The sequence below is a fragment of the Macaca mulatta genome, chromosome 3, assembly GCF_049350105.2.
Source record: "Macaca mulatta isolate MMU2019108-1 chromosome 3, T2T-MMU8v2.0, whole genome shotgun sequence".
NCBI classification, from domain to species: domain Eukaryota; kingdom Metazoa; phylum Chordata; class Mammalia; order Primates; family Cercopithecidae; genus Macaca; species Macaca mulatta.
Genome location: NC_133408.1, coordinates 123329422 through 123354384, shown reverse-complemented (window position 1 = coordinate 123354384; position 24963 = coordinate 123329422). Strand labels below are relative to the sequence as shown.

The window sequence follows — 24963 nt, the reverse complement described above, 5'->3', positions numbered from 1 at the left end:
AGTAACCATTGGTCTGCCTCTCCAAGAAAGTCCCGTGCCTATATACAAAATTTCTTAGTAACTATGCACTTTTACAGTCCCAGCTTTAAATTGCTTTTTGTTTTCCAGGATGTATTGAGTTTATGTGATGAACTGTTTTCAGGAAGAAACAAGCCATCTACAACCATTTCACAGTGCATCTCTTTCTCTCTCCTTTTCCCTGACAGTCCTCTGTGATGTCAGTCTGCTTTGCCCGTTTCCATCCTAACTTGGTGGTTGGTGGGACTTACTCGGGCCAGATTGTTCTCTGGGACAATCGCAGTCATCGAAGGACTCCGGTGCAGCGGACACCCTTATCAGCTGCTGCACACACGGTAATGCAAATTTTTGCCATATCCCTATGAGCCACCAGGCCTTGAAAGAGAAAATAACTCTACTCAAAAAGTATGGATGTTTTCAGTAATGCCAAGTTGGGAGGAGCTACTTTATTATGATTGAATCCTGACCAACTAAAAGTTAAGTGAAAAGTAGATGAAGGAATCACTGGCTTTAGGTATGTCTCTTAATAACGTACATGTGTTAGGATGTAGGGAGGATCTCCTTGGCTCTCCCAAAGGCCACCAGTGAAGAGAAACCTTGGACGAGGCATCTGTGGAATTGTTTTCCCAAAGAAACCCTATGCATTTACATTATAAGGTGGAAACATGTATTTTCAAATAGATCCTGAAGAGTAAGGATTTCACGTCAAGGGATGATATACAGGACTTTTGCCAACAGGCCTTTTCCATTTGTGATTTGAGCGAGTACTTTGACTTTAAATTCTGGAATGTGTAGTGTAAGTCTCAACATAAAGTCTACAGTGACAATATAATCCTTGGGGTTAAAAGTCAACATCTCAAAACCATTACCCATAATTTAGTAGAAGAGGTTCAGTATAAGTGTTCATAAGACAACTACTCTGTCATTTCCTTTAAGAGAATGACAGGTGTGTACAGCAATTGTTCAGAGGAATGAGAAGACAGGCGTGTCTCCATCAATCCTTGCTACCTTGACACTCAGGGTAACTGATGTTCTTTCTCTGAAATGCCCAAATTATGCCCAAGGATACAGCTCTACTCTTGTTTTCAATTTCCTTAATGCGCTTGCTGCATTTGTTTCATATGCTGGCCTCAAAAGCACTCTGGCATGAAAAAGGACTGCCAGCTGTTTAGCTAAGTCCATGAGGAGGAAAATTCTCCCGCTCTTGTAAGATTATCAATGGGAAATGACAAATACCAAGTCAGCCCCAATTCTGATTGACTGGGGCCAAAGACACATGCATGTGAAACTAGTTCTTGGGAATCTTGGGAAATTGCTCTTGCCTACCTCATTTCCCCCAACTAATAACAGAAAATTGTGGCCCAGGAGAAGATGGGCTTGATGCAGGTGTTTGGCAAAGTACTGTGAAACCATGTCTTGGCCCTGTTTGGATGGCTGGTGTGTTTCTGAACGTACCTTCTGAAATTTCCAAAGTTGTAAATCCAAATGTTAAAACATTTAGCAGTAAGGTTTTGGGGAAAATTCAAACCCAGGAACTCTTTCAAAGAATTAACATTTCTTTTGCAAGTAACTTAGAGTGTGATCATCACAACTAAAATACTATTATTATCAAACTTACTGATGTTATTTCCATTGGAAAATAAAATAAGCCAGGCATGGTGGCTCACACCTCTACTGCCAGCATTTTGGGAGGCCGAGATTTGAGGCCAGGGGTTCGAGATCAGGCTGGCCAACATGGAGAAACACTGTCTCTACTAAAAATACAAAAAGTAGCTGGGTGTGGTGGTGCACGCCTGTAATCCCTGCTTCTTGGGAGGCTGAGGCATAAGAATCGCTTGAAACCGGGAGGCAGAGGTGGCAGTGAGCCAAGATTGTACCACTGCACTGCAGGCTGGGTGACAGAGGGAGATTTCCTCTTAAAAAAAAGAAAAAAGAAAAAAAAAGAAAAAAAACTTGTCCACCTTTCTCTTTTGCTGTGTGTTTTTGTTGTTGTTGTTATTTTGGGGTTTTTTGTTTGTTTGTTTGTTTGTTTTTTCTAATCTATAGCTAAAAGTGAGCAGTTAATTTTGTGACTGTCTTTCAACTTTCACTATTGGCTGGCTGATTGGTACCAGGATCAAAAAGGAAAAAGAGGCCCAACACAGATTACTCACTAATTTCCTTTCACACCCACCACACATATGCATATGGGACAACAGGAAATCATAAGTAAAACAAAATCCTTCAGGCGCACAGTAAGTTTATTTCCAAAATAAATAAAAACAATCTGGCATCTATACTGGAAAAATTAGGTGTACTGTAGCTTTTTTCTTCCTTAATGGTAGAGTTGTGTGTGTGTGTGTGTGTGTGTGTGTAAGCATGCCCCAGTGTCTGCTTCTGTTTTGGTTTCATTACACCTCTTTTTTCTTTTAAACTGAGTTTTATTACTCATGGAAGCACAGGCCAGTACTGCTGATTAAAGCCTGGGAGGGGCTGCCACACACGCTCTTTCTCCGGGCACCTGGCTCTATTATTCTTCTAGACTTGCTTTCTTTCTCTGCTGGACCTTTCTGAGTCTTAATCTGTTAGTGTTTAATGATTTGCGTTGATGCTCAGTGGTTATCAAAGAAGCCCCACTGGACTCTTGTTGAAAAACAAGATGGATTTCAGTTTCATAACAGTATTTGGACCCTGCCTTCCCATTCTTCAGTTTTACTAAGTCTATACCATTTTCAGGTGAAAATTTGTTACATCCAATCTTCCATTGGATTTCCACACAGAGGTTAGCATGCTATGTGGCTCTGGTCTTGATAATACACCGCCTCGGGCTCTGCATGCACCAGAGACTTGGGAAAGAGCATTGCCTACAATCCCACAACCAATCAGCCCTCCTGATACTTAGAGAATTGATTGGGATAACATTTAGCTTCAGATCTCTGCTGTACTTACCACTGTGCAGATCCACTGAGGCTGATTCATTTGGAAGTTTCAGTAGGGACATGGTGTGAAAGACATAGGGACTTAGCTGACTATCCATCGGCATAGGGGAAATAGGTAATATAATTGTCAAAAAAGCAGATGTAATCTTAGCATGCATTAAATGCAGGCATATTTTTTTATCACATGAAAAGTGATAATTCAATGCTACCCAGATTTCTATATTCTGCTGGTCAGATTATAGGTAGACAGTTCTGTTTGATTCTCAGAACCTCACTGAAAGAGGAACTCAGACAAAATACAGCATTTTCAAAAGAGATTCACCAAGATAGGGAAGGTTTTGAAAACCAGGTACCCAAGGAACAGATGAGGGAATTAGTGACAGTCTGGGTAAGAAAAGATTTGGCAGGGAGAGGAGTAATAGGGAACAACTGTCTATAAATATTCAAAAAGTTGTACTGTTTTGACTTGATTAGTTTGGTCCCAGAGGGCACTGCACTGAAAGTATCTCCTTGAACTTTCTTTATCCCCATTAGTGGAAGAAAAAATTCCCCCAGGATACTGTGAAAATTGGCTGCCCTTTAAGGAAGGTGTTTAAGCAGAGTTTGAACGACCTCTTGGTTGAGGCAGATGAGTAGCTACGTTAGATGATTATTACCACTCCTTCTGACCAGCAGTTTATATGATAATAATAGTTTGGGAACCATCCTTTACACAATATCAACTTTCCAATATTAAATATTGTTTCATTGTAGTTGTGGCTAGGTATTATGGACAGTAACTCATCAAGGGTAAGACTTATACTGTCAGCTATTTACACAAAGAAGCACCAAGTAAGTGTGGTTTGGCCACTGATGGCTGAACTGCCTGAAATCTAACCCAAATTGCTGTAGGTTCTGCTCATGGTAACCTTCCATTTAGTGTCTAATACACAGCTGCAAATGATTTTACCCTACCGTTTAGAATTCTGCAGAGTGGGATAACCCACAAGAGTATGACAGAGGGTTATAGCATCTTGTGTATGGTTCCCGGGATGTATACATGACCTTTCTCAATGCCCTGGCCAAATCTAAGCCTCTATACTACTGCAAATGGTATTTTGAAAAATAAATATATTATTATCCTAGATTTTGTAGTAACATAAAAGAAGCTAATTTTATCTCACTAGGTACACTGTGCCAATAATCTCACCACCAGTATCTCTCCCCCAGATTAAAATGGTATGAATATTAACCACTTTGTATAAAGAATGTTAACAAGTGTTTGGCATTGTGACTATAACACATTAAACTCCAGATTTAGTAACATATATTCCTTCCAAAAGTCAGTAGTTCTACCCTTTTGAAGACTGTCTTTTTCCATCACTCTTGTTGAGCTTAGAAGCCAAACTATGCAGTGGAGACTTGTTCAAGTAATCCAAATTCACTTCCCTGCATTGCCTCTGCCCCATCAAACCTCATTTGTTCTAGCTTCCTTCTGTTCCACTGCATTGCATTCTGACTGAACAAGGTGAAGCTTTGTAAGTATTTCCACTATTATGTGTTGCTGCCAGAGCTTTTAGAAAGAAATCAGGTTCAAATGAAAAGCAGCAAATGACCTGACGCTTGTATTATAGTATAGGATTATGTCACTCTTTAATCCTTGTTTTAGAGTAATGTGTTTGACACTCAAATGTAAGCATTTCCTCTTGGATCTGTGTCTGATCCTCCTTGTTTGTGTTTTTGCAGCATCCCGTGTACTGTGTAAATGTTGTTGGGACCCAGAATGCTCATAACCTCATCACTGTCTCCACTGATGGCAAAATGTGTTCCTGGAGCCTGGACATGCTCTCAACTCCACAGGTGGGTTTGTTTTTCCCTACACATAACACCATCCTGGTTAAAAGACATACCTGCTTAATGGAACATAGTTCCTAAAAGCCAAACCCTCACATCCTAGAGGAGCTAAAACCAATGGATGCACTTGAAAGACTAGGGCTTGCTTTCAGCAATCTTCTCTTGAAGCCAAAACCCATTTCCTTTACCACAAATCATGTAATTATTGTAATACATTAATCCTTAGGTCAGTTTCAAGTGAAAATGAAATAATCCATTCTAAATCATAGTAATTATGGAAGTTACCTATGGTATGAATTGTACTTACCCTACAGCATTGTTGAATAGATGCAAACGAGGTTGGAGCTCAGCAGAGCAATCCGTTATGGGTACTTGCATTGGAGGGAAGGTAACCCAGCAAAACAGAAATCCAAGCCCTTGCTTGTATCTGTGGCCTAGACAACAGCCTGTGTCTATGAAGAATTTATCAAACCATCTGTTTTCACCTCTGGAATGTTTGTTAGTATGGCTCCTGTCATTCCTTGCTCAGTAAATGAGAAGTCAAAAATGAAAAAGTTCCCAAGTCTGCAAACCAATACTGATTGCAACAATGGGAACCAAACAAAGGAATAGAAGTGGGAGAGACTGTCAAAGGGAGGCAACTAAATGCAACTTGCAAGATATGCGTATGTAGACAAACACACAAGACATACATATACACACATGAACACATACACACACACTTTTCCATATTTCTTTGTGTGAAAAAACAGTATTCACTATCCTGCAGCCAAAAATAACAGAGAAGAAGTCATTGTAGCCTTTGACCAAAATGTAAGGAAACATGAAGAAAACTGCAAAACGATATCTAGGAGATAATTCTCAATGTTAACATTCCCGTATTCTTTCCCAGGATAAAAACACTAGAATGTCTGTCACACAATTTTATAAGAAGTTAAAGTTTCAAAATGTACATAAGGAGACAGGGCACGGTGCTTCACACTTGTAATCCCGGCACTTTGGGAGGCCGAGGTGGGAGAATCATTTGAGCCTAGGAGTTCAAGACCAGCCTAGGCAACACAGCTTTAGTTTTTCTACCAAAACTTAAAAAATTAGCTGGGTGTGGTAGCATATGTCTGTAGTCCAAGTTCCTTGGGAGGGTCAGGCAGGAGGATTGCTTGAGCCCAGGAGTTTGAGGTTGCAGTGAACTATTATCACACCACTGCACTCCAGTCTGGGTGACAGAGTGAGACTTTGTCTCTTCAAAAAATAACTATTATTTTATTATACACACACACATACACATATACAAAAGGAAATATGGAAACTGTGAAGAACCAACCTCCTTTAAGTTTCCACAAAATACAGATGTAAAGAATACTAAGTTTTTAAAAATAATTTTAGGAAGAAAAAAGAGAGAGTGCTAACGAGTGGCTTACAATTGAAGTTCCTCTATTTTTGCTGATCTTTAACATTAGAGAGGCCTGGAGGGATTCGTATTTTATGGCTTTGTCTTAAAATTCTCAGCAATGTTTTGTTTTCTTTTAAAAGCCTGGAGATTATAAACAGACATAAGAGCAAACCCTCTATTTAGGAATTTTTAATTGCCCATTTTGCTCATTACACCTATTTGTTTAGGTTAAAACCAGTCGTATGTTGGTTCTAAGTCTATTTGTATTAGTTTTAGCATGCTACAGACTCCTGTGTCTATACAAAGATGGAAGATTTCATGACATGGTTTCCATGGATGGCAGGGAGGAATAGGGGTATCTAACAGTTGTCCTGGTTTTTCTCTCTCCCAAATGGGTAAAGGGACTTTTCCTTCCTTGTTGCTAATTTTAGTGGTGAAGCAGATCACTGGATGATCCAGTTTTCTGTATGACATAGTCACAGCATCCTCTCCCTTATCCCAGTTGCTGATGTGCTCCCTATGCATGGATATCACAAACTTTGAACACGTCACAGGATCAGAATTTGTCTGTGCTACTTAGACTGTTAGCTTGCACTTTCAATTTAATGGACTCCTTGGCCTAAATGGTCGTCCATTTGCACAAGAAAGACTAAACTCTCAAGCAACTATAATGATATGATACCTCAGAATGATTTTTTTTTAATTATTTGAGACACACAAAATAGGCTATTTGATATAAATAGCCAGAAATACTCAGGGATATTAGTTATAATTGATTATTCTTTTCTGTCATTAAACTTAATCAGCAGTATATCTTTTAAGATTAGGAATCTTTAATTCTCAATTAAAAAATCATATTATATAAAAGAAAGACTTCCATTTGCTATTTTAAATACATATTTAAATATTGTTCTTTTCAGGCTTATAGCCTATTCACCCAGTGGCTGCCCTGCATGAAATCTAGTCCCTGTTGAAATCTGGTTTTTATGACCTGAGTGACAACTTTCTGGTTTTAGTCCATGGAGGACACATACTCCTGCTTTGACAAATGTGCTTAGTACATCTGATATTAATACATGTGTATTCTCACGAACAATTGATTTTGAAAATGTTTGTAAATACAAGGGTATTGTGTGTTTTATTAAAGCCTGGAGCTGACAAGTGTAACCATTACAGTATTATCTTTAGTTTCTGCACCATTAGTTTCAAAATTCTCACCTGTCATCTCTGCCTGACTTAAGAAGCAGCAGCACATGCTGATGAAATCCAGCCGGCCTGAAACCAGAGATCCACAGAAGCATGAATGTCAGGGGCAGTAAAGCATGGTTTCTGGCACAGCCGGGGTCTTTTGTAACGCTGTGTGAAAAGCAAACAGACGATTTAGCCAAATGATTTTTCCGTGCTATCTTTGGCATGGCAAGGAGTTGACAGATGGAAATGTAACCACACCATGTTTTGGTAGGAGAGCATGGAGCTGGTGTACAATAAGTCCAAGTCTGTCGCTGTTACTGGAATGGCTTTCCCAACAGGAGATGTCAATAACTTCGTGGTTGGCAGCGAGGAAGGTACAGTCTACACGGCTTGTCGTCATGGAAGGTGATTTTCTGTTTCCTTACTGATGATATGTTCTTCATTTCCGAAAGTCTGTTATCACATTCTGGATTTTAACCACCTTGCATTATGAGAAAACATCTCTGAAAAAATGGAAAGCACAACTTCAAGTCTTCATTATCTTAAAGAGCTACATCTGCTCTGGTCATTAGCTGTTCATAAGTCTATGGTGGTTCACACTGCCTTAAGGGAAAACCACTGAAGCTTCTGAGCATATCATAAGAGACCACTGGCACCTTCCCAGCATCTCTGCATACCTTCAGGGTCTAGACATGTGCCCATCAGAGATAACAATCCCCAAATATTTCTTATCCCTCCTTGCTTCATTGAGTTTGTATACTCAACTTCTTTTACCAGGTCTAGCACTTCTCCCTTCTTGGCCTGTTAATTCCTCCTCATCATTCAAGAGTCAGCACAGAGATCATTCCATGTGAAACCTTTCCTGACTCTTGAGCAAAGAAAACCACTCCCACTTTTAAGTCCCATAGAATTTTCATTTATTTTATTCATTCACTCTTCCAAGGAATATTTACTAAGAACCTACCATGTGCCAGGCACCATCAAAAGGATACATTAAAGAACAAGACAGACTTAGAGTTCATATTCTAGTTGAGGGTAAACTACTAATAAGCAAATAAATATATAGTTTAGGATGATAAGTGCTATGGAGAAAATTAAAGTAGAATAAGTGGGATAGGACTATCGGCTGTCAAGTTGACAATTTCATATTTTTTTAATGTTTCTACAATAGCATTAATCATATTTTAGTTCATTCATCTGCCATTTTTCTTGTACTACATTATTTCCATTTCATCTTTGATTTCCTGCACAGTACCTAGGACATAGTAAGTGTGGAGCTAATAATATATATTGGGGATAAAGAAATGATAAAGAAATGATATATAATGTAATCCATACAATCTAGAGAACTGCCTTAAAACCCTTCCTCCCAGTCAGAGGGATCAGAACAGAGTGAGTCACACAAACCGCCATGCAGTTCCCACGTGATAGATAAGAACTCTGCCTTAACTGAGAGATTCACAATGCCCCTGGAAGAGAGAGTTGTCAGTATAAAGTGGAATCCACTAGTTTGGACTAGATTGTAAAATTGCATGCAAAACTTAACAGTTGACCTCACATCTTTTGAAAGGGTCACTATGTTCACATCGGTGCTTAATTTCTGTTTTAATTTAGTAGTTCTTATTCCATGTATTTATTTTTTTTCATCTCTTGCACTCATCCCAGGCTATTAAGATTTAATGAAGAACCACAAATTGTTCCAAGCTCATATCCCTGTGTTTCTGTGATCTGTAGAAATAACAAGCATCCATGGCTCAGCTGTGTGACTTTTTCCATTCAAACTATACAAGCTGTGATGTCCCTGCTGTTCTGCACATAGAAACAAGCAGTATTTGCCCCCTCACATGATTCAAACATGATTTAGGAAGATATGCCTCACAGTCCATTCCCAATGATCCTCCTTCATAAAAGCTGGCTAGAACCACACATTAAAGCTTTATCAAAGCATAAAAAAATTTGATAAAGTTATTCATTTATAAATACATTTGTTGTATGCCTACTTTGAGCAAAGTGCATTGTTAGGTGCTACAAGGCCTGCAGACGTCGTGTAAGCCTGGTTTCTCTCTTCAAAAAAACTGATGACAGTGGGAAAGATAAATACACAAACATCTGGAGCATGAGTAGAATGTCTAGTGGCACTAGAGGCATAGAGAGTATAATAGGCCAGACCTGGAGTCACAGCTTTATCTATATGTGTATTAGAATCAACAGGGCATAGGTTCAGTTGACTTAACCCATGGTTTTACCTAGGTCCTTAATTATCTGCAAAGGCTATAGAATACATTCATTGATAATTTCCAGATTTTTTTCATTGCTATAAAGTGAATAACATCTTACATGATGAACATTCTTGTTCTGTGGCTATTGTACTTTTTAAGCACTATCAGAATATGCACTTTGGTTCAAAAGAAGGGTCCCTGTGGCACACACCACAAATCTTTTTACAAGCTTAATTTTGCTTTTACATTGGTCCATCCATCTGAAATAGAAAATACAGACCTTAGTAAAATTGTAACATAGCAGGCATTGGCTTTGTAGTCATTCTAAATGGGGGAGAAGCAGGGGATTGTTATTTTTCACCTAACATAGAGAAGGTGCAAATCCACTTCCATAAATTAAACAAGGTCCTCATTTTGCACCCTATAAACCCTTTCAGGATGCTGTTAAGAGCAAGTGGAGTCTCAACAGGGGCCACTTCAAAGATCAGTTCCTCAGGTTCATTAGAACAAATTTAAATGATCATGTGTGGAACTGCTGTTAGCAGTTTCACTGGGCGTAATTTTTGAGTGCCTGTTACATGGAACACGCACTGCCACACTTTGCTCATGATTCCAAATTTTGCTAAGCACATTGACATTTATTGGTGCTCCAGAGGCCCAAACGTTTTAATAACTGAACTCACTTTTATTCTTAGTGACATAATATTAGGATTCTACAATTCCTACGTATTTGTCATATTTATACACTTGTGCACATGAATATTTTAAATACAGCATTTGTGGTATGTTTTCTCACATCTTCCTAATTGTATATGATTGCATGCAGAATACTAAGTGATAATAGAGGACTGCAAATAATACCAGCTTAGTTAAATAAGCAATATTTGTCGGTGTGTAATTTTTTAAATGTCTATCATTATTTCTCAAACGTGCTTCTCTCTTAAAAAAGGACTGAGACATAAGTTTGTCTGTTTTTATATTAGCTAGCTTATTCAACAAATATATTGAGCACTTACTATATGCCAGACACTTGGCAAGAAGAAAGACAAGATACCTGCCCATATGGAATTTACAAAGGATTTGTAAATCTCTCTTCTGTTTTCAGTAAAGAGAAAACATTATTTTCTCCATATTATATTTAAATTATGTGCATTATTTTGTGGTGACAAGGGTTTCCACAAAGTGTTACATTTTTAACTATGTTAACTTAATTTAAGAAATTTCCTCAAAAAAAAAAAATGATTGTTTCTTCAAGGATAGATGGAGTTTTATAGTCAGTAGGCTCCCCAAAAGAAGATAAAGCAGACCATGTGCAAAATGCTATCTCAAGAATAAAATAATCTTATAAATATAAAAGCTTCTGAGACTGAAGTGTATTTGTTTCCATTAAAATAACTGCATCAACAATGACAGGCTTTGAGGAATTCCGCAAAAGGAATTAAATAATAAATGTTGATATTAAATTCTGTATTTTATAAAGATTACATTGCCCAACATTGTTTTTAAATAATCAAAACTACGGTAACATATTTGCAAACAATTTCTTTCAGGATAACTGTAAAAATGATTTCATTTTGATGGTGTGTGGTTGTTCTAAATTATGGAGAAGTAATCATGCAGAGTTGAGGGGTTTTTTTATTTTGTTTTGTTTTTTAAGCAATCACTGCTTTTCAGAGGTCACTGGAATTCTGCTCATGTGTGCTTTTCCTACAGCAAAGCAGGTATTGGTGAGGTCTTTGAAGGTCACCAAGGGCCAGTGACAGGAATTAACTGCCACATGGCAGTGGGCCCAATCGACTTTTCTCACCTGTTTGTCACATCATCATTTGACTGGACTGTCAAACTGTGGACCACAAAGGTAAGAATATCTTGACTGAAATTCTCAGATATATTATAAGGGCTGAAGATGGTTTTTCATTCCCTGGAAACAGTTGTCCCTAAAGCCTCTTCCAGGCAACCTGGCACTGGGAATTCATATACCTTCTGGTGAGGCCAGTCTGCCTCAGAGCTAGTCCATTTTACTTATTTATTTTTATTTTTATTTATTTATTTTCATTTTTATTTATTTATTTTTTTGAGACAGAGTCTCACTCTGTCACCCAGGCTGGAGTGCAGTGGCCCGATCTTGGCTCACTACATGCTTCGCCTCCCGGGTTCACGCCATTCTCCTACCTCAGCCTCCTGAGTAGCTGGGACTACAGGCGTCCACCACCATGCCAGGCTCATTTTTTTGTATTTTTAGTAGAGACAGGGTTTCACCATGGTCTCGATCTCCTGACCTTGTGACCTGCCCTCCTCGGCCTCCCAAAGTGCTGGGATTACAAGCGTGAGCCACCACACCTGGCCCATTTCACTTATTTTTAAACATGTAGGTAATACTTGAAAACATTCTAATTATAAAAAATTCAAACAATTCAAATAATGATAAAGCTGCAGTCCTTCTCTACCAACCCCAACCCCATCCACAACATCCCTTCACTGCCTGCACCTCAGTCCCCTCCCCAGAGGCAAACTTTTATCAGTTTCATGTCTATGTTCTGGAGCTTGGTGGTATCTACTTTCTTACATATGTACCTATGGAAATATATGATTTGGGACTTGGGTTCTTTTTTTGTTTGGTTCGTTGGTTGGTTGTTTATTTTTATTGTGAGCTGTTGGAGGTTTTTAAGCTGGCAAATGACCCTATGTTATATTTTAAAAGGTAATTCTGGCCGGGAGCAGTGGCTCACATCTGTAATCCCAGCATTTTGGGAGGCCAAGGTGGGTGGATCGCTTGAGGTCAGAAATTTGAGACCAGCCTGGCCAACATGGTAAAGCCCCATTTCTACTAAAAATACAAAAATTAGCCATGTATGGTGGCACATGTCCATAGTCCCAGCTACTCTGGAGGCTGAGGCAGGAAAATCGCTTGAACCTGGGAGGCGGAGGTTGCAGTGAGCCGAGATGGGCCACTGCGTTCCAGCCTGGGCGACAGAGCCAGACTCCATCTCAAAATAAAATAAAATAAAAGGTGATTCTGTCCATGCTTGAGAGCAAGAAGAAAAGCAGAGACCACTTGGAAGGAAGGCGCAGTAATCTAGGAAAGAAATAACGTTGACTTAAACCAGTAGTCTGAGATGGAGAGAAATAAGTGAATTTGAGAACCATTTAAGAGATAAAAGCCACAGAAATTGGTGATTGATTTGATAGAAGGAAGGTAGGAGAGGGAGTCATCAGCAGATAACCTAGGTTTATGACCTGGGCAGCTGGTGAGTTGTAGCATTCACTGCACTGGAGAACAGCAGGGGAAGAACATGCTGGGGAAGAGCTTTGCACATGCTGAGCTAAAAGTGCCCGGGAGGGGCATTCAAGATCTCATTTCAAGATCTCCATTAGGCAGTTTGATATGTGAGTCGGAAGAAGAGAGAGACCTCCCAGCAGCCTGTATGCACTAGAATAGCAGTGATCTTCACAAGTGAGTGTATTTTTTTTTTTTTTTACACGGTCTCACTCTGTTACCCAGGCTGGAGTGCAGTGGCACTATCTTGGCTCACTGCAGCCTCTGCCTCCCAGGTTCAAGTGTTTCTCCTGCCTCAAGCTCCCTAGTAGCTGGGATTCCACAGCACACACCACCACGCCTGGCTAATTTTTGTGTTTTTAGTTGAGATGGGGTTTTGCCATGTTGGTCGGGCTGGTCTCGAACTCCTGACCTCAAATGATGTGCCCGCCTTGGCCTCCCAAAGTGCTGGGATTACAGGCATGAGCCACACACCTGACCCAGGAGTGGATTTTAAAAAGAAACACTAACATGCAATCTGGAGGGAGAGCAATACTTAGGAAATAAACGGGAGAAATTGAACTAGAAAAGGGAGATTAAAAAGTAACCCAGGAAATAGAAGACAAATTAGAATTTTCTTTGCGGCTTCATGGGTATTAATGGAAAAAACCATGTCAAGAGGACAGAATTTGCTTTTAACTATATGAAAAGATAACAACCTTATTTATAAGAGAAATTAAAATTAAAACCAAGTTGAGAAACATATTTTCAACTATCAGATTGACAAAAATCTAAGTTTTGCAACACGCTCTGTGATGAGGCTGAAATAAACCAGCTATTCTCACACATTGCCATTGGAAATGCAAAATGGCTCAACACTATGGAAGAGGACTTAGCAGTATCTAAAAATAATACATGTTTGAACAGAACAATTTCCACTTCTGGGAATCTATGCCAAAGATATACTGCAAAAATAAGAAAGAAGACATATGCGGAAGGACATTCATTGAAAGATTACTTGAATAGCAAAAGAATGAATACAACTCCAAAATATCTATCAATAGAGTGCTGGGTGAATCAAAAGTACGGCACCTCCACCCAAGGGAGTAATATTATTGAGGTATAAGAAAAAATGAAGAAAACTTCTATGTACTATGATGGAGTGGTCCCTAAGATACGTTTTTAAATGAGTAAAGCAAAGTGGAGAGAAGTGCAAATAGTATATTGTATATTATCATTGTTTATAATTATATTAATATATACTTAGAAGTTGAAAGGATAAACACAAAAGTTACTTACAGGAAGACAGGAAGCTAAAAGAAAAAAATAATAGCTAGCTTATTTGAATATACCTTATTTTCACATTTGATTTCGGAACCATGTAAATATTTTACATAGTTATAAAAGAAAATGAAATAAATTTAAAAATTGATTCCTAAAAAATTTAAAGTAACATGAATCAACCTTAATGTGGTTCAAATGGGTAGCAAAATTCATTAAATAATGATTTGAAGTGACTTTAAAACGCTGTATGTTTGGTATACATTCCTAACCGGGATATATTTTAACAATTTTTTTAAACTACCAAAAAAAAAAAAAAAAAGATCTAAACTACTTCTAGTACTCATATTGCTGGTTGTCACATTTCTACTGTTATCCTGAGACCTTTGTATTTGTATCATAACATAAGTTAAATTACTATGTTGGTGTCATTGAGAACTGAGATTATCAGCTTGGTTGGAAGGAGATACAGACTCGTGCAGTTAAGTAACAATTCTGTAGTAATCCTGAATCTGAGTGGGAAGTATAAGAACTCATGGCATGTATTATCTTTCAATATAAAAGAATACATATTCACTGCTCTGACCACAAAAAGATCTAGGAACAGTGACCAGTTCAATAGCAGTGACCTTCCTGATGCCCAGGATGTGCTCCCCAAATACTGGTTTCCCACTCAAGGAAACCAGGGATCCCAGAAGAAATTACTGATTGTAGGTGTGGAGCAGGAAATGTATAAAATAAACTGAGATTATTTTATTATAACAAGCAAAAATGCTACCAAACACTACAAAGTTTTTGTCAAAGGACTTGGAAGCCAAGTTGAGTAAGCTTCTTTTGGCCCTGACAACATTGATAAGAGTAATAGATTCATGAGTTCATAACAATACTGAAGAAAACAAACAAATAAAAAACCTCATTGGCCACCTATGGAGAATACTAGGTAAACAAACTCACCAGTGAGTAAATGAAAGAATCAAACATTTAGTCTGTCTTTTCTATATGAATTGTATTTCAGGGTTACTAAATAATTGATGAGGGGACATTTTCTTTACAGCATTTCCGCTAATATAGGAATAAAAAATGGGCCGGGCACTGTGGCTCACACCTGTAATCCCAGCACTTTGGGAGGAGATCGAGACCATCCTGCCCAACATAGTGAATACTTGTCTCTACTAAAAATACAAAAGTTAGCTGGGCATGGTGAGGTGTGTCTATAATTTCAGCCACTAGGGAGGCTTGGGAGGCTGAGGCAGGAGAATCACTTGAACCAGGGAGTCGGAGGTTGTAGTGAACCGAGATCGTGCCACTGCACTCCAACCTGGTGACAGAGCAAGACTCCATCTCAAGAAAGGAAGGAAGGAAGAAAGGAAGGAAGGAAGGAAGGAAGGAAGGAAGGAAGGAAGGAAGGAAGGAAAGAAGGAAGGAAGGAAGGAAGGAAGGGGAAGGAAGGAAGGAAGGGAAGGAAGGAAGGAAGGGAAGGAAGGAAGGAAGGGAAAGAAAGAGAGAGAGAGAGAGAAAGAAAGAAAGAAAGAAAGAAAGAAAGAAAGAAAGAAAGAAAGAAAGAAAGAAAGAAAGAAAAGAATTTGAAAAATCACCATTTTGCAAATACCATAATCTAGGCAATGATTATTGCTGACAATATTGTAAAAATAGAAACAACCTTTTTCATAATTATGGAAATACACAATACCACCTTTGAAGTAGGCTGACACCCAAAGTTGAATCTGAATCTTATCAATCCTCCAGATCTCTGAATTTAGAAGATACAGATGCAAAACATTAAATAACACCACAGGGATGCAATCAGCCAAACCCAAACTGCTGGCATATCTACAGGACAACTGATTTAGTTTCTGCAACAAAACCAAAACTTTTTCCTCAAGGGCAAATTGGAAGCGGAAACAATGTATTAAAAAAGCAGAACAAAACAAAACTTGGGACATTTCAGTGGATCTTAAAATATGGATCTTACATAGATCATGATTCAAACAAGCACCAGGTGAAAAACTTTAGAAGACTACCAGGGAAATGCAAATACTAACGGTATATTTGATGATATTTATGAAGTACTATTTTTAGTAATTTTTTTTTTTTTTTGAAATGGAGCTCTCTCTTTTGACCACACTGGAGTGCAGTGGCACCATCTCAGCTCACTGCAACCTCCACCTTCTAGTTCAAGCAATTCTCCTGCCTTAGCCTCCTGAGTAGCTGGGATTACAGGTGCCTGCCACCACGACTGGCTAATTTTTGTATTTTTAGTGGAGATGGAGTTTCACCATGTTGGTCAGGCTGGTCTCGAACTCCTGACCTCATGATCCGCCCGCCTCAGCCTCCCAAAGTTCTAGGATTACAGGCATGAGCCACCGTGCCCAGCCAATAATTGTTATGATCACTTTAAATGGTGTTACCTTTTAGGGATGCATATCGAAATACAGAAGAAATTATATGATATTAGTGATTTGCTTCAAAATAAGCAGTTGGGAATGGGAGAGCTTGTGAATGTAGGTGAGTAACATTGGTCATGATTGCTAATTATTGAAGCTGGATGATTGATATTAGTCTCCTATGTCTGAATATGTTTAAAATTTTCTCTAATAAAGAACCTTTAAAAGGCAGAAAAAGGAATTAGTAATAATGGCAAATACTTCAGAGAAGAAACATCAGGACGGGAATATGTCCATTGTATTTAGCAACTCAGAAGCCACTAGTGTCCATGGCAAAAGCAGTGTCTTTGGAGTTTGTTGAGGGTGGGACAAAAATTACAATGCATTAAAGAATGAGTGGAAAGCATTAAAATCAAGATGTTTTCTTTGCTTTTTTTTTTCTTGAGATTATAGAGAGCTCAGGGATGTTGCTGCTGTGGAAGAGCCAGTGAAGGAGAGTAGAAAATCTGTAAGTGTAAGGTAGAGAAAGGGCCATGAAAAGGTTGCCGTGAATGAATTCATAGCATGGGCAGGGAAGTGAATTTTAAATCTGAGCAGGAACATCTCTTCTGTTGTAACAGAAGAGCAGGTAAGGATGGGATCATGTGTGTGTCCGTGTGTAGATTTAGTGAAGGAAGGCAGAGCAAACTCTCCTGTGATCGCTATTTTCTTAATGCTGTAGGGGGGTTAAATACTCTGCTGAGTAGGACGTGGAGCTACTGAAGGGAGCAGATTTCAGCTGATCACAGAGGAGAATAATAGGAAGAGCTGATTGGGGAATGAAAGATGGACTCTGGTCAGTGTGGTGGGTCCAGTTATGGTCAGAAATCAGAATGTTTTAGCAGCTTCAATCTTCAGGACCAATTTCCTCCAAGAAAGGATAGCAGTGGAAATATGGGCATGAATGAGGGGACTTAGATGGATATGGGGCAGGAGCCTTACCACAGTGCGATGGAGGGAAAATAGAGCAAGGAATTGGGAGATATGGACAAGAAAGTGTCTGATGTTTTAGGCTAAGGATGTTAGGCTGGAGCAGAAAGGAAATAAAAACAGACAGGAGAAAGTAAAGGGAGCAAGGGATTGGATGCCCCTATAAGATCAAAGAACAAGGATGAAGGAAGTAATTGAATAAGAGAATTAGTAACATAAGAGATTACTGTTAGAATGTGGGATGTTTTGATTTAGCATTTCACAACAGAAATAGTTCCAAGTGATTTTTTTAAAAAGTCAAGGATGTGGTCATGTGTATAGCTGAAGTCTAGTGAGGGTGGAATTCACTGCAAATGAGGAGGTCACAGAAACAAAAGGTCAAGGTGCTGGTGTGCTGTGGGCTTTGGAGCAGGCCAGAAAATAGCTAGACTGGGATGGAAAAGGAAACAGTGATCACAGTACCAAAGTCCTCAGTGAATTAGGAGGAGAGATCAAAAGAGGTAGAGAATGGTACAGCCAGATGGCCTGAGCTTAAAAGAAATAGGACTTTTTACTGGAGGACTAAGGAGCGGTAAAATAGCACTGGAGAGCAAGTGAGAAGCTGACCCTCTCACTATCTTGAGATAGAATACATGATAATGAACAGCTTCTACCTGAGGAGATGGCAGAAGAGGTGGTGAGGTTAGGGCAGAGCTAGGATTCCATTGAGGCAGGCAGGAGAGGTAGCTTCCCATGAGAAAGCTGAGGGTGGAGGCAAAGGCATTTATCATGGAATAAGAGATGTGGGGCAGGGGAGTTGTGGAAACATCAGGAAAAGAGAGTGCAGTGAGTGATTTGTTCAGGTGAAATAAGTGCTAATAGAGATTTCTAGAAAATGCTCTGAGATCCCAGTGGGAATGGGAAGGGGAGATGGAATAAAAGGGGCTAAGGATTCAGAAGAGGATGCTAATCATTGCATATTCTAGCATAATGAGGTTAGCATGAAGGGAGAGGGAATTAAAACACATTACATTGCCCTCCCTTTACTCCCACAGCACCCCCTGCCACACCAAGTTTCATCATTAACCACTGTCAGGGAAGACCACATTGGAGCAGAAACTTTGTTGGAGTGGTTTACCTGGCAATCACAGAACCAGGCCAGGCAGCTGAGTCAACAAATGTCCAAGCAGCCATTTTCATCCAAATGACTGGAAGGTTGGGATCCATTTAGGGAATGAGGCTGCAAAGATAGGTCTATACTTGATTGTGTTGATTTATTTTTATTTTCTAGGTGATGGCAAGTCATTTTAGGGGGGAATTAATCAAAATTTGATTTTAAGGAGTTTGCTTTGGAATACTATGGAAGATGAATTTGTATGGGGAGCCAAGATCAACATTTATCGAGGTTATACTGTGTACTAGGCATTGTGCTAAATATTTGAAATACATTAGTTCCTTAAATGCTCACAATAAACCTGTGAGTAGATATTAGTATCGCATTTTATGTAAGAGGAAATAGGCACAAGAGAGCTTAAATAACTTGCCCGATGTGCTTAGTGAATAACTGGGGAAACTGGAATTCAAATTCAGATTTGAGTGACCCCAAAGACTGTGTTCTTTTCCATACCATTGTGTTAAGCCTGGAGACAAGAAGCCAGTTGTAAGTCTAGTTTGGTCAACGAGGTGAGAGCCAGAATTTAGGCAGTGAGCTTCTAGAGGGGAACACCAATCTGAGAAATAAAATCAATCAGATGCAGTGACCAGCAGACCTGATTTGAGAGGGGAGTCAGTGATGATTCTGATATTTCTGCCGTTAGCATCTGAGTGAAGAATGGTGGTGCCAGTGACTGAGACAGGACATACAAGGGGAGGAGTGGGCTTGGGTTAGAGGTAGGAAATCAGCGGTCTGGGCATGCTTAGACTGAGGTGTCTGGAAATTCCCACAAGGTAATTGAAGATGCTTGTCTTAGTCCATTCAGGGTTCTATAACAAAACATCTTAGAGTGGGTAACTTATAAACAACAGTCTTTATTGCTCACAGTTCTGGAGGCTGGTATGTCCAAGATCAAGGTGCCAGTAGATTTGGTGTCTGGTGAGTGCTCGCTGCCTCATAGATGGTGCTTTCTTCTTGCATCCTTACATGGAAGAAGGGGCAAACAGGCTCCTTCAAGCCTCTTTATAAGGATACTAATCCCATTCATGAGGGTGGAGCCCTCATGACCTAATCATCTCCTGAAGTTCCCACCTTTTAATACTATCACAGTGGGGATCAAATTTCAACATAGGAATTTTGGAGGGACACAAATATTCAGTTGACAGCAATACTGAGGCTCAGGGGCAAAGGATGAGTTAGAAATATAGATATGACAGTGATCAGTCGTTTATTCCAAAGGTGAAAAGTATAATAGAACATATATTGAAGAGGCTATGAATGCAATCTTGGAGCTGCTAATGCTTCAGGTGCTGAGGCGTGAGAACAGGATGCTCGTTAAAGAATGTGATAAAGGCTGTTAAACACCAGAGATATCAAGAAATATACAGATGGCAAGGCAAGAAGAGGGTCACGTGGACCTCAGTGAGAACAATTTTAGTGGAGCACTAGAGACAGATTGTGAGTGGTTGTGGAGTGAAAAGGGAAGACAGTAGACACAGAAAATATAGACTAGTCTTTCAGACATGAGGCAGTGAACATAAGGAGATAGAGAGGCGACTGGCAGGGAAAGCCAGGCCAAGAAAGGATTTTATTATTATACTCTCTGAGAGACCTGAGTGTATTTGCGGCCTGAAGAGGAGCCAATGGAAGGTGTATGGTTTAAAAAATGGAGGACAGAATTCACCACTATACAATTCATCCATGTAACAAAAAGCGACTTGTACTCCAAAAGCTATTGGAATAAAAATTAAATTAAAAGAAAAAAACAGAGGAAGATGATTTCGAGTGACCATGTCAGGTTTAGGATAGGGAGAAGAGGCAGAATATTGGTGAGACTTAAAAAAGGCTTACAGGCAGGTTCAGCTACATGGAAGTGGAGGGGAAAGGAGGAAAGAAGAGAAGGTCCCCCTTTTCTTCGGTGGAGTCAGAGGCAGTTATCTGTTAACGGTGATGGGAACTGGGACGTGGTAGGGAGAGGAAGGAGGATTAGACCAGGCCCTATAAGAGATGGGACAGGGCCCTGATACAGAGGATATCTGAACTGCATAGATTTGAAAACCAGCTAGGGCTGAATATCACAGATGTATTTCATAGGTGATATCTAATTTAAATTTTATGAGGTGATAAGAAGAGTGCCAGGAATTGTGTAAAATTGCCATTGTTGAGTCTCTTACAGGAATCTCCTGAATCTGACATTCAAAGCTCTCCACAGTGTGTCCCCACCATTACTAGAGCAGGTGAACAGATCCAGGTTTGGGAGATGCACCACTTCTTTACAATTTTTCTAAGCCAGTGTTCTCAAAATGTGGCCCCAGATCAGCAGCAACAGCATTACCTGGGGCTTATGAGAGATGCAAACTCTCTGGGCCCCACCCCAGACCTTCTATGTCAAAAACTCTGGGGATGGGGGCCAACAATCTGTGTTTTAGAAGCCTTCCAGGTAATCCAGACATTGCTAAAATATAAAGAGCCATGCCCTAAACCTCGTAAAGTTCTGTTTCACACTTCCCATCCTACAGAGCTGGTGGGCAGTTCAGTTGTGTTGAGGGATCCCTCCTTTCTCCCAGGGTTGTATTAGAGAACTGGGGATCTAGTTTAGGGTTCAGACAGGAGAACGAAAGCTATTGTCCCACCTCCAACTAGGTTTCCTCATATAATGAATATGCTACATGTTCTGGACAGAGGTTTGTACTCTGAATGTATTTGAAACCCCAAATTAATTGTAACCCTTTATGGTGTTCTAGACAGTTATGCTTGAAACCCTTGACAATATAGGCTAGTGGTTTTCTCCTCTTCTTAATCTCAATGAGCATAAAATTTAAAGGAAGCAGTCACATCTCTTAAAATTACTAATCACAGGCCGGGTGCGGTGGCTCACGCCTGTAATCCCAGCACTTTGGGAGGCCGAGACGGGCGGATCACGAGGTCAGGAGATCGAAACCATCATGGCTAACACGGTGAAACCCCATCTCTACTAAAAATACAAAAATTAGCCAGGCATGGTGGCGGGCGCCTGTAGTCCCAGCTACTCGGAAGGCTGAGGCAGGAGAATGGCGTGAACCTGGGAGGCGGAGCTTGCAGTGAGCTGAGATCTTGCCAGTACACTCCAGTCTGGGTGACAGAGCGAGACTCCGTCTCAAAAAAAATAAATAAAATAAAATAAATATATATATATAACTAATCACATTTTGCAGGACTGTGGCTGAAAATAACCTTTATCTTAATAAAAGAGGCAAAGTAAAAAAAATGCTGTCTTGAAAATATTGGAAATTGAGTTTTTTGGCCTTTTTCCATCTTACTGACAATGAGAATTTTCACAGAAGTGTAGCAGGGACAAAGATGTGAGATGGGTAATATTTTAGTCCCTTCTGACAATAATAGTTACCTTTGTAATCTTTACTTTAAACTTATTGGATAACTTGGAGTCATTTTATCATTTAAACAAGGCAAAGAAGTTTGTAATAGTCTTAATAGGATTAGTAATAGCCTCACACTTCACCTTGTAAATTAAATAAAAACATAAGGAAAAATCCTCCAAATCATAGAAAGATGTGGTGCTAAGAAACAACACTATGAAATAGTATGAAATCAAATTTTTTAAAAGGCTGCAATGTAATAATTTGTTGATAAAATATAGTATAGTGGTGGGGCGCAGTGGCTCACACCTATAATTCCAGCACTTTGGGAGGCTGAGGCAGGCAGATCACCTGAGCTCAGGAGTCTGAGACCAGCCTGATCAACATAGTGAAACCCCGTCTCTACTAAAAATACAAAAAATTAGCTGAGCGTGGTGGCTCATGCCTGTAGTTTCAGCTACTCGGGAGGCTGAGGCAGGAGAATTGCTTGAACCTGGAAGGCACAGGTTGCAGTGAGCTGCTGCACTCCAGCATGGGTGACAGAGAGAGGCTACGTCCCAAAATAATAATAATAATAATAATAAGCTCAAAAAGATAACCAAAAAAAGATCAAAAGCAAACAACCCGACAGCAAGAAAATTTGGAAACAGAAATATGCATTTTGTACACTCTACTGCCCAAGAATTCACATGTCTAACACAATAATAAAATATTTAAAAAGAAATTCTGTATTCCAGGGGTAATGTCAAAATTAGCACAGTGAGCAAAATGACTCTCACCCTGAAGTGTATAGAAAAGTCCATATGAATTCACTTTGCGTAGCTAAATGATTGCTAGAGAGACAATAACATTTCACATTCTGAAAGAGAGAAGTGATGATTTTAAAGTTCCAAATTTAAAATGAAACTTCTCTACATAGGATCTTAGAAATATTGCAGTTAAATGAAAAAAGCATATTTAGAGAAAATGTAATCATTGTCAATTCTCTTTGTGATTTGAATAGTTAATATTTCCATTTATTTCATGTGGTTTTATTTAAACTTTCCTTGAAGATTGAACAGGTTGAGTTTTTGAAGTGGTACCGGCTAAAGGACAAACATGATATTGCATATTTTGGGGATGTTAATGTCCTAAACAATACCCTTTCCCATCCTGTTTATCTTGTGCCTTTTTCTACCAAACTGCAGTTTCACCCTCTACAGCCTGTATTTATCCCCATGATTGCCACTAGAACTGCTTCTTCAAAAGTTGCTCTGACCTGCTTTCTTGCCTGTTCCTGGGGTCATTTTGCCATTTTCATTTTCTTTGATGACTTTGCTACTTTAATAATGTTGATTAGCCCCTTGGAACATCCTTTTTTCAATGAGGCTGCTTTTAGAGTATAGTAAAAAAAAAAAAAAAAAAAACTACATATTTTAGTCTACCCTTTGTGATCCTTTAAAAAATGTATTAAAAATGCATTGCCTGAATTAATTCTGTTGAGTACCAACTCTTACCTTTTACTGTATCTTAGCACATTAAATTTCCCATCCATCAAAACATGCTGGAGCTGATGCTCAGAAATAAAGTATGTACTCTTGGCTGGATTGAGACATTCATTATTCCACTCAGCTTGTCTGTTTGCTGAGGTTTTGGATAATTTTTTTTTCCTGTGCTGCAGTTTAGTTTAGTGGCTAGACAAGTTCTGAGTCTTTGGATTTTTTTATCAATGCATCCAGTTTGGAAAGTTTCAGTGGATTCCAATTAAATGTTGGGTTAATATTTATTTTGGTCCTGGTACAACTTCAGATGGATTTAGGTTCACGATACTGTTTATGTATTTGCCAGGTCAGTCCCTTTCTTTAGACTTCAATGGGCTTATGTTTCTTCTATTTGTATTGAATATATCCTCTAAATCCTTTCTGCTCTCGACTTTTGGGTCTTAAAATTCAATTCCTTTATATCAACTGATCAGGTATATGGCCTAACTTAACCCATGTGTTTGTATTTGGTGTGGATTTTGGACACCACCCTGGGGTGCTGTCATCCAAAAACCTTTCATGATACACATTTGATTGATGGAAATGACTGACTTCCCCCGAATATATCTTGATATTTTAGACATTGTATAATCTTTCCTAGCAGTTAACATGCATCTCAGTCCTCTAATCTTTTAACAGTGACTGCTCTGATAATAAAATTTTCTAAGTGACTGGAGAATTATGTCTTTGCACAAATTAGAAAGATAATCTTCAATTTTCAAGCAACTACTGTGAGATCAATAAATATCACCTATTTCACTTTTACATCCTCTGCCGGGGTTAAAATATAAGATGGCTGTCTTAGCTGATTGTTTTCCCTGTTAGCTACTAGAAAAGGATGATAATTTGAATTTTATGAATAAAAAAGACAAGAAACAATTTTTCCTAAGGAAAAACATTAGTTATTACTTTTCAAATATCTTCATTAAAATGATTATGTATTACAATAAATGTTAAGTATGGGTATATTATAAATAATACAATGATTTAAAAAACACTTTTATCTCTTGAATCACAGTGAGTATGAAACTGGGATAGAATTGCCATCCTTTCCCTGTAAGACTATGAGCTCCTTGAGAGTAAGTCCCTGTGTTTTTTGTCTGCATCCCATTAACTGGCATAGTGCTTGGGACCTGGTAGGCACTGAGTAAATCACTGAGTTAATACATGAATAAATAAATGCCGGTTTTTAAAAAGATGTAAATTGAAAGTATACTATAGCAAATATTTAGTTAGCAGTGGTTTTGAGCAGTAAAATTCATAGCCATAATTTAGAAATATAATAATTAGAAAACTGAGGTTAAGCTTTAAAAATCCTACTAGGAAATATTTAAGAAACTATAATATTGAAAAAAGAAAGCAGAAGTTTGAAGGAGATTTAGTTAGGTAAAGGGAGAAAGGAAAGGGCATTCAAGCAGAATGAACAGAGTATGCAAAAACAGACACATGAGATAGTTGGTACTCTCTAGCTGTGTGAACTTAGAAAAGTTACTTAA

General features: G+C 38.9%; 1 protein-coding gene across 2 annotated transcripts in view; it reads left to right on the top strand.

Annotated features, from left to right (window-relative positions):
- The window catches only part of DYNC1I1 (dynein cytoplasmic 1 intermediate chain 1), a 317872-nt gene that overhangs the window by 246285 nt on the left and 46624 nt on the right, over window positions 1-24963 (top strand). For both annotated transcript variants that reach the window (NM_001261582.1, XM_015134256.3), the window contains 4 exon segments: window positions 207-353; window positions 4662-4775; window positions 7622-7755; window positions 11283-11427. In NM_001261582.1, the coding sequence (NP_001248511.1) occupies window positions 207-353; window positions 4662-4775; window positions 7622-7755; window positions 11283-11427 (540 nt within the window).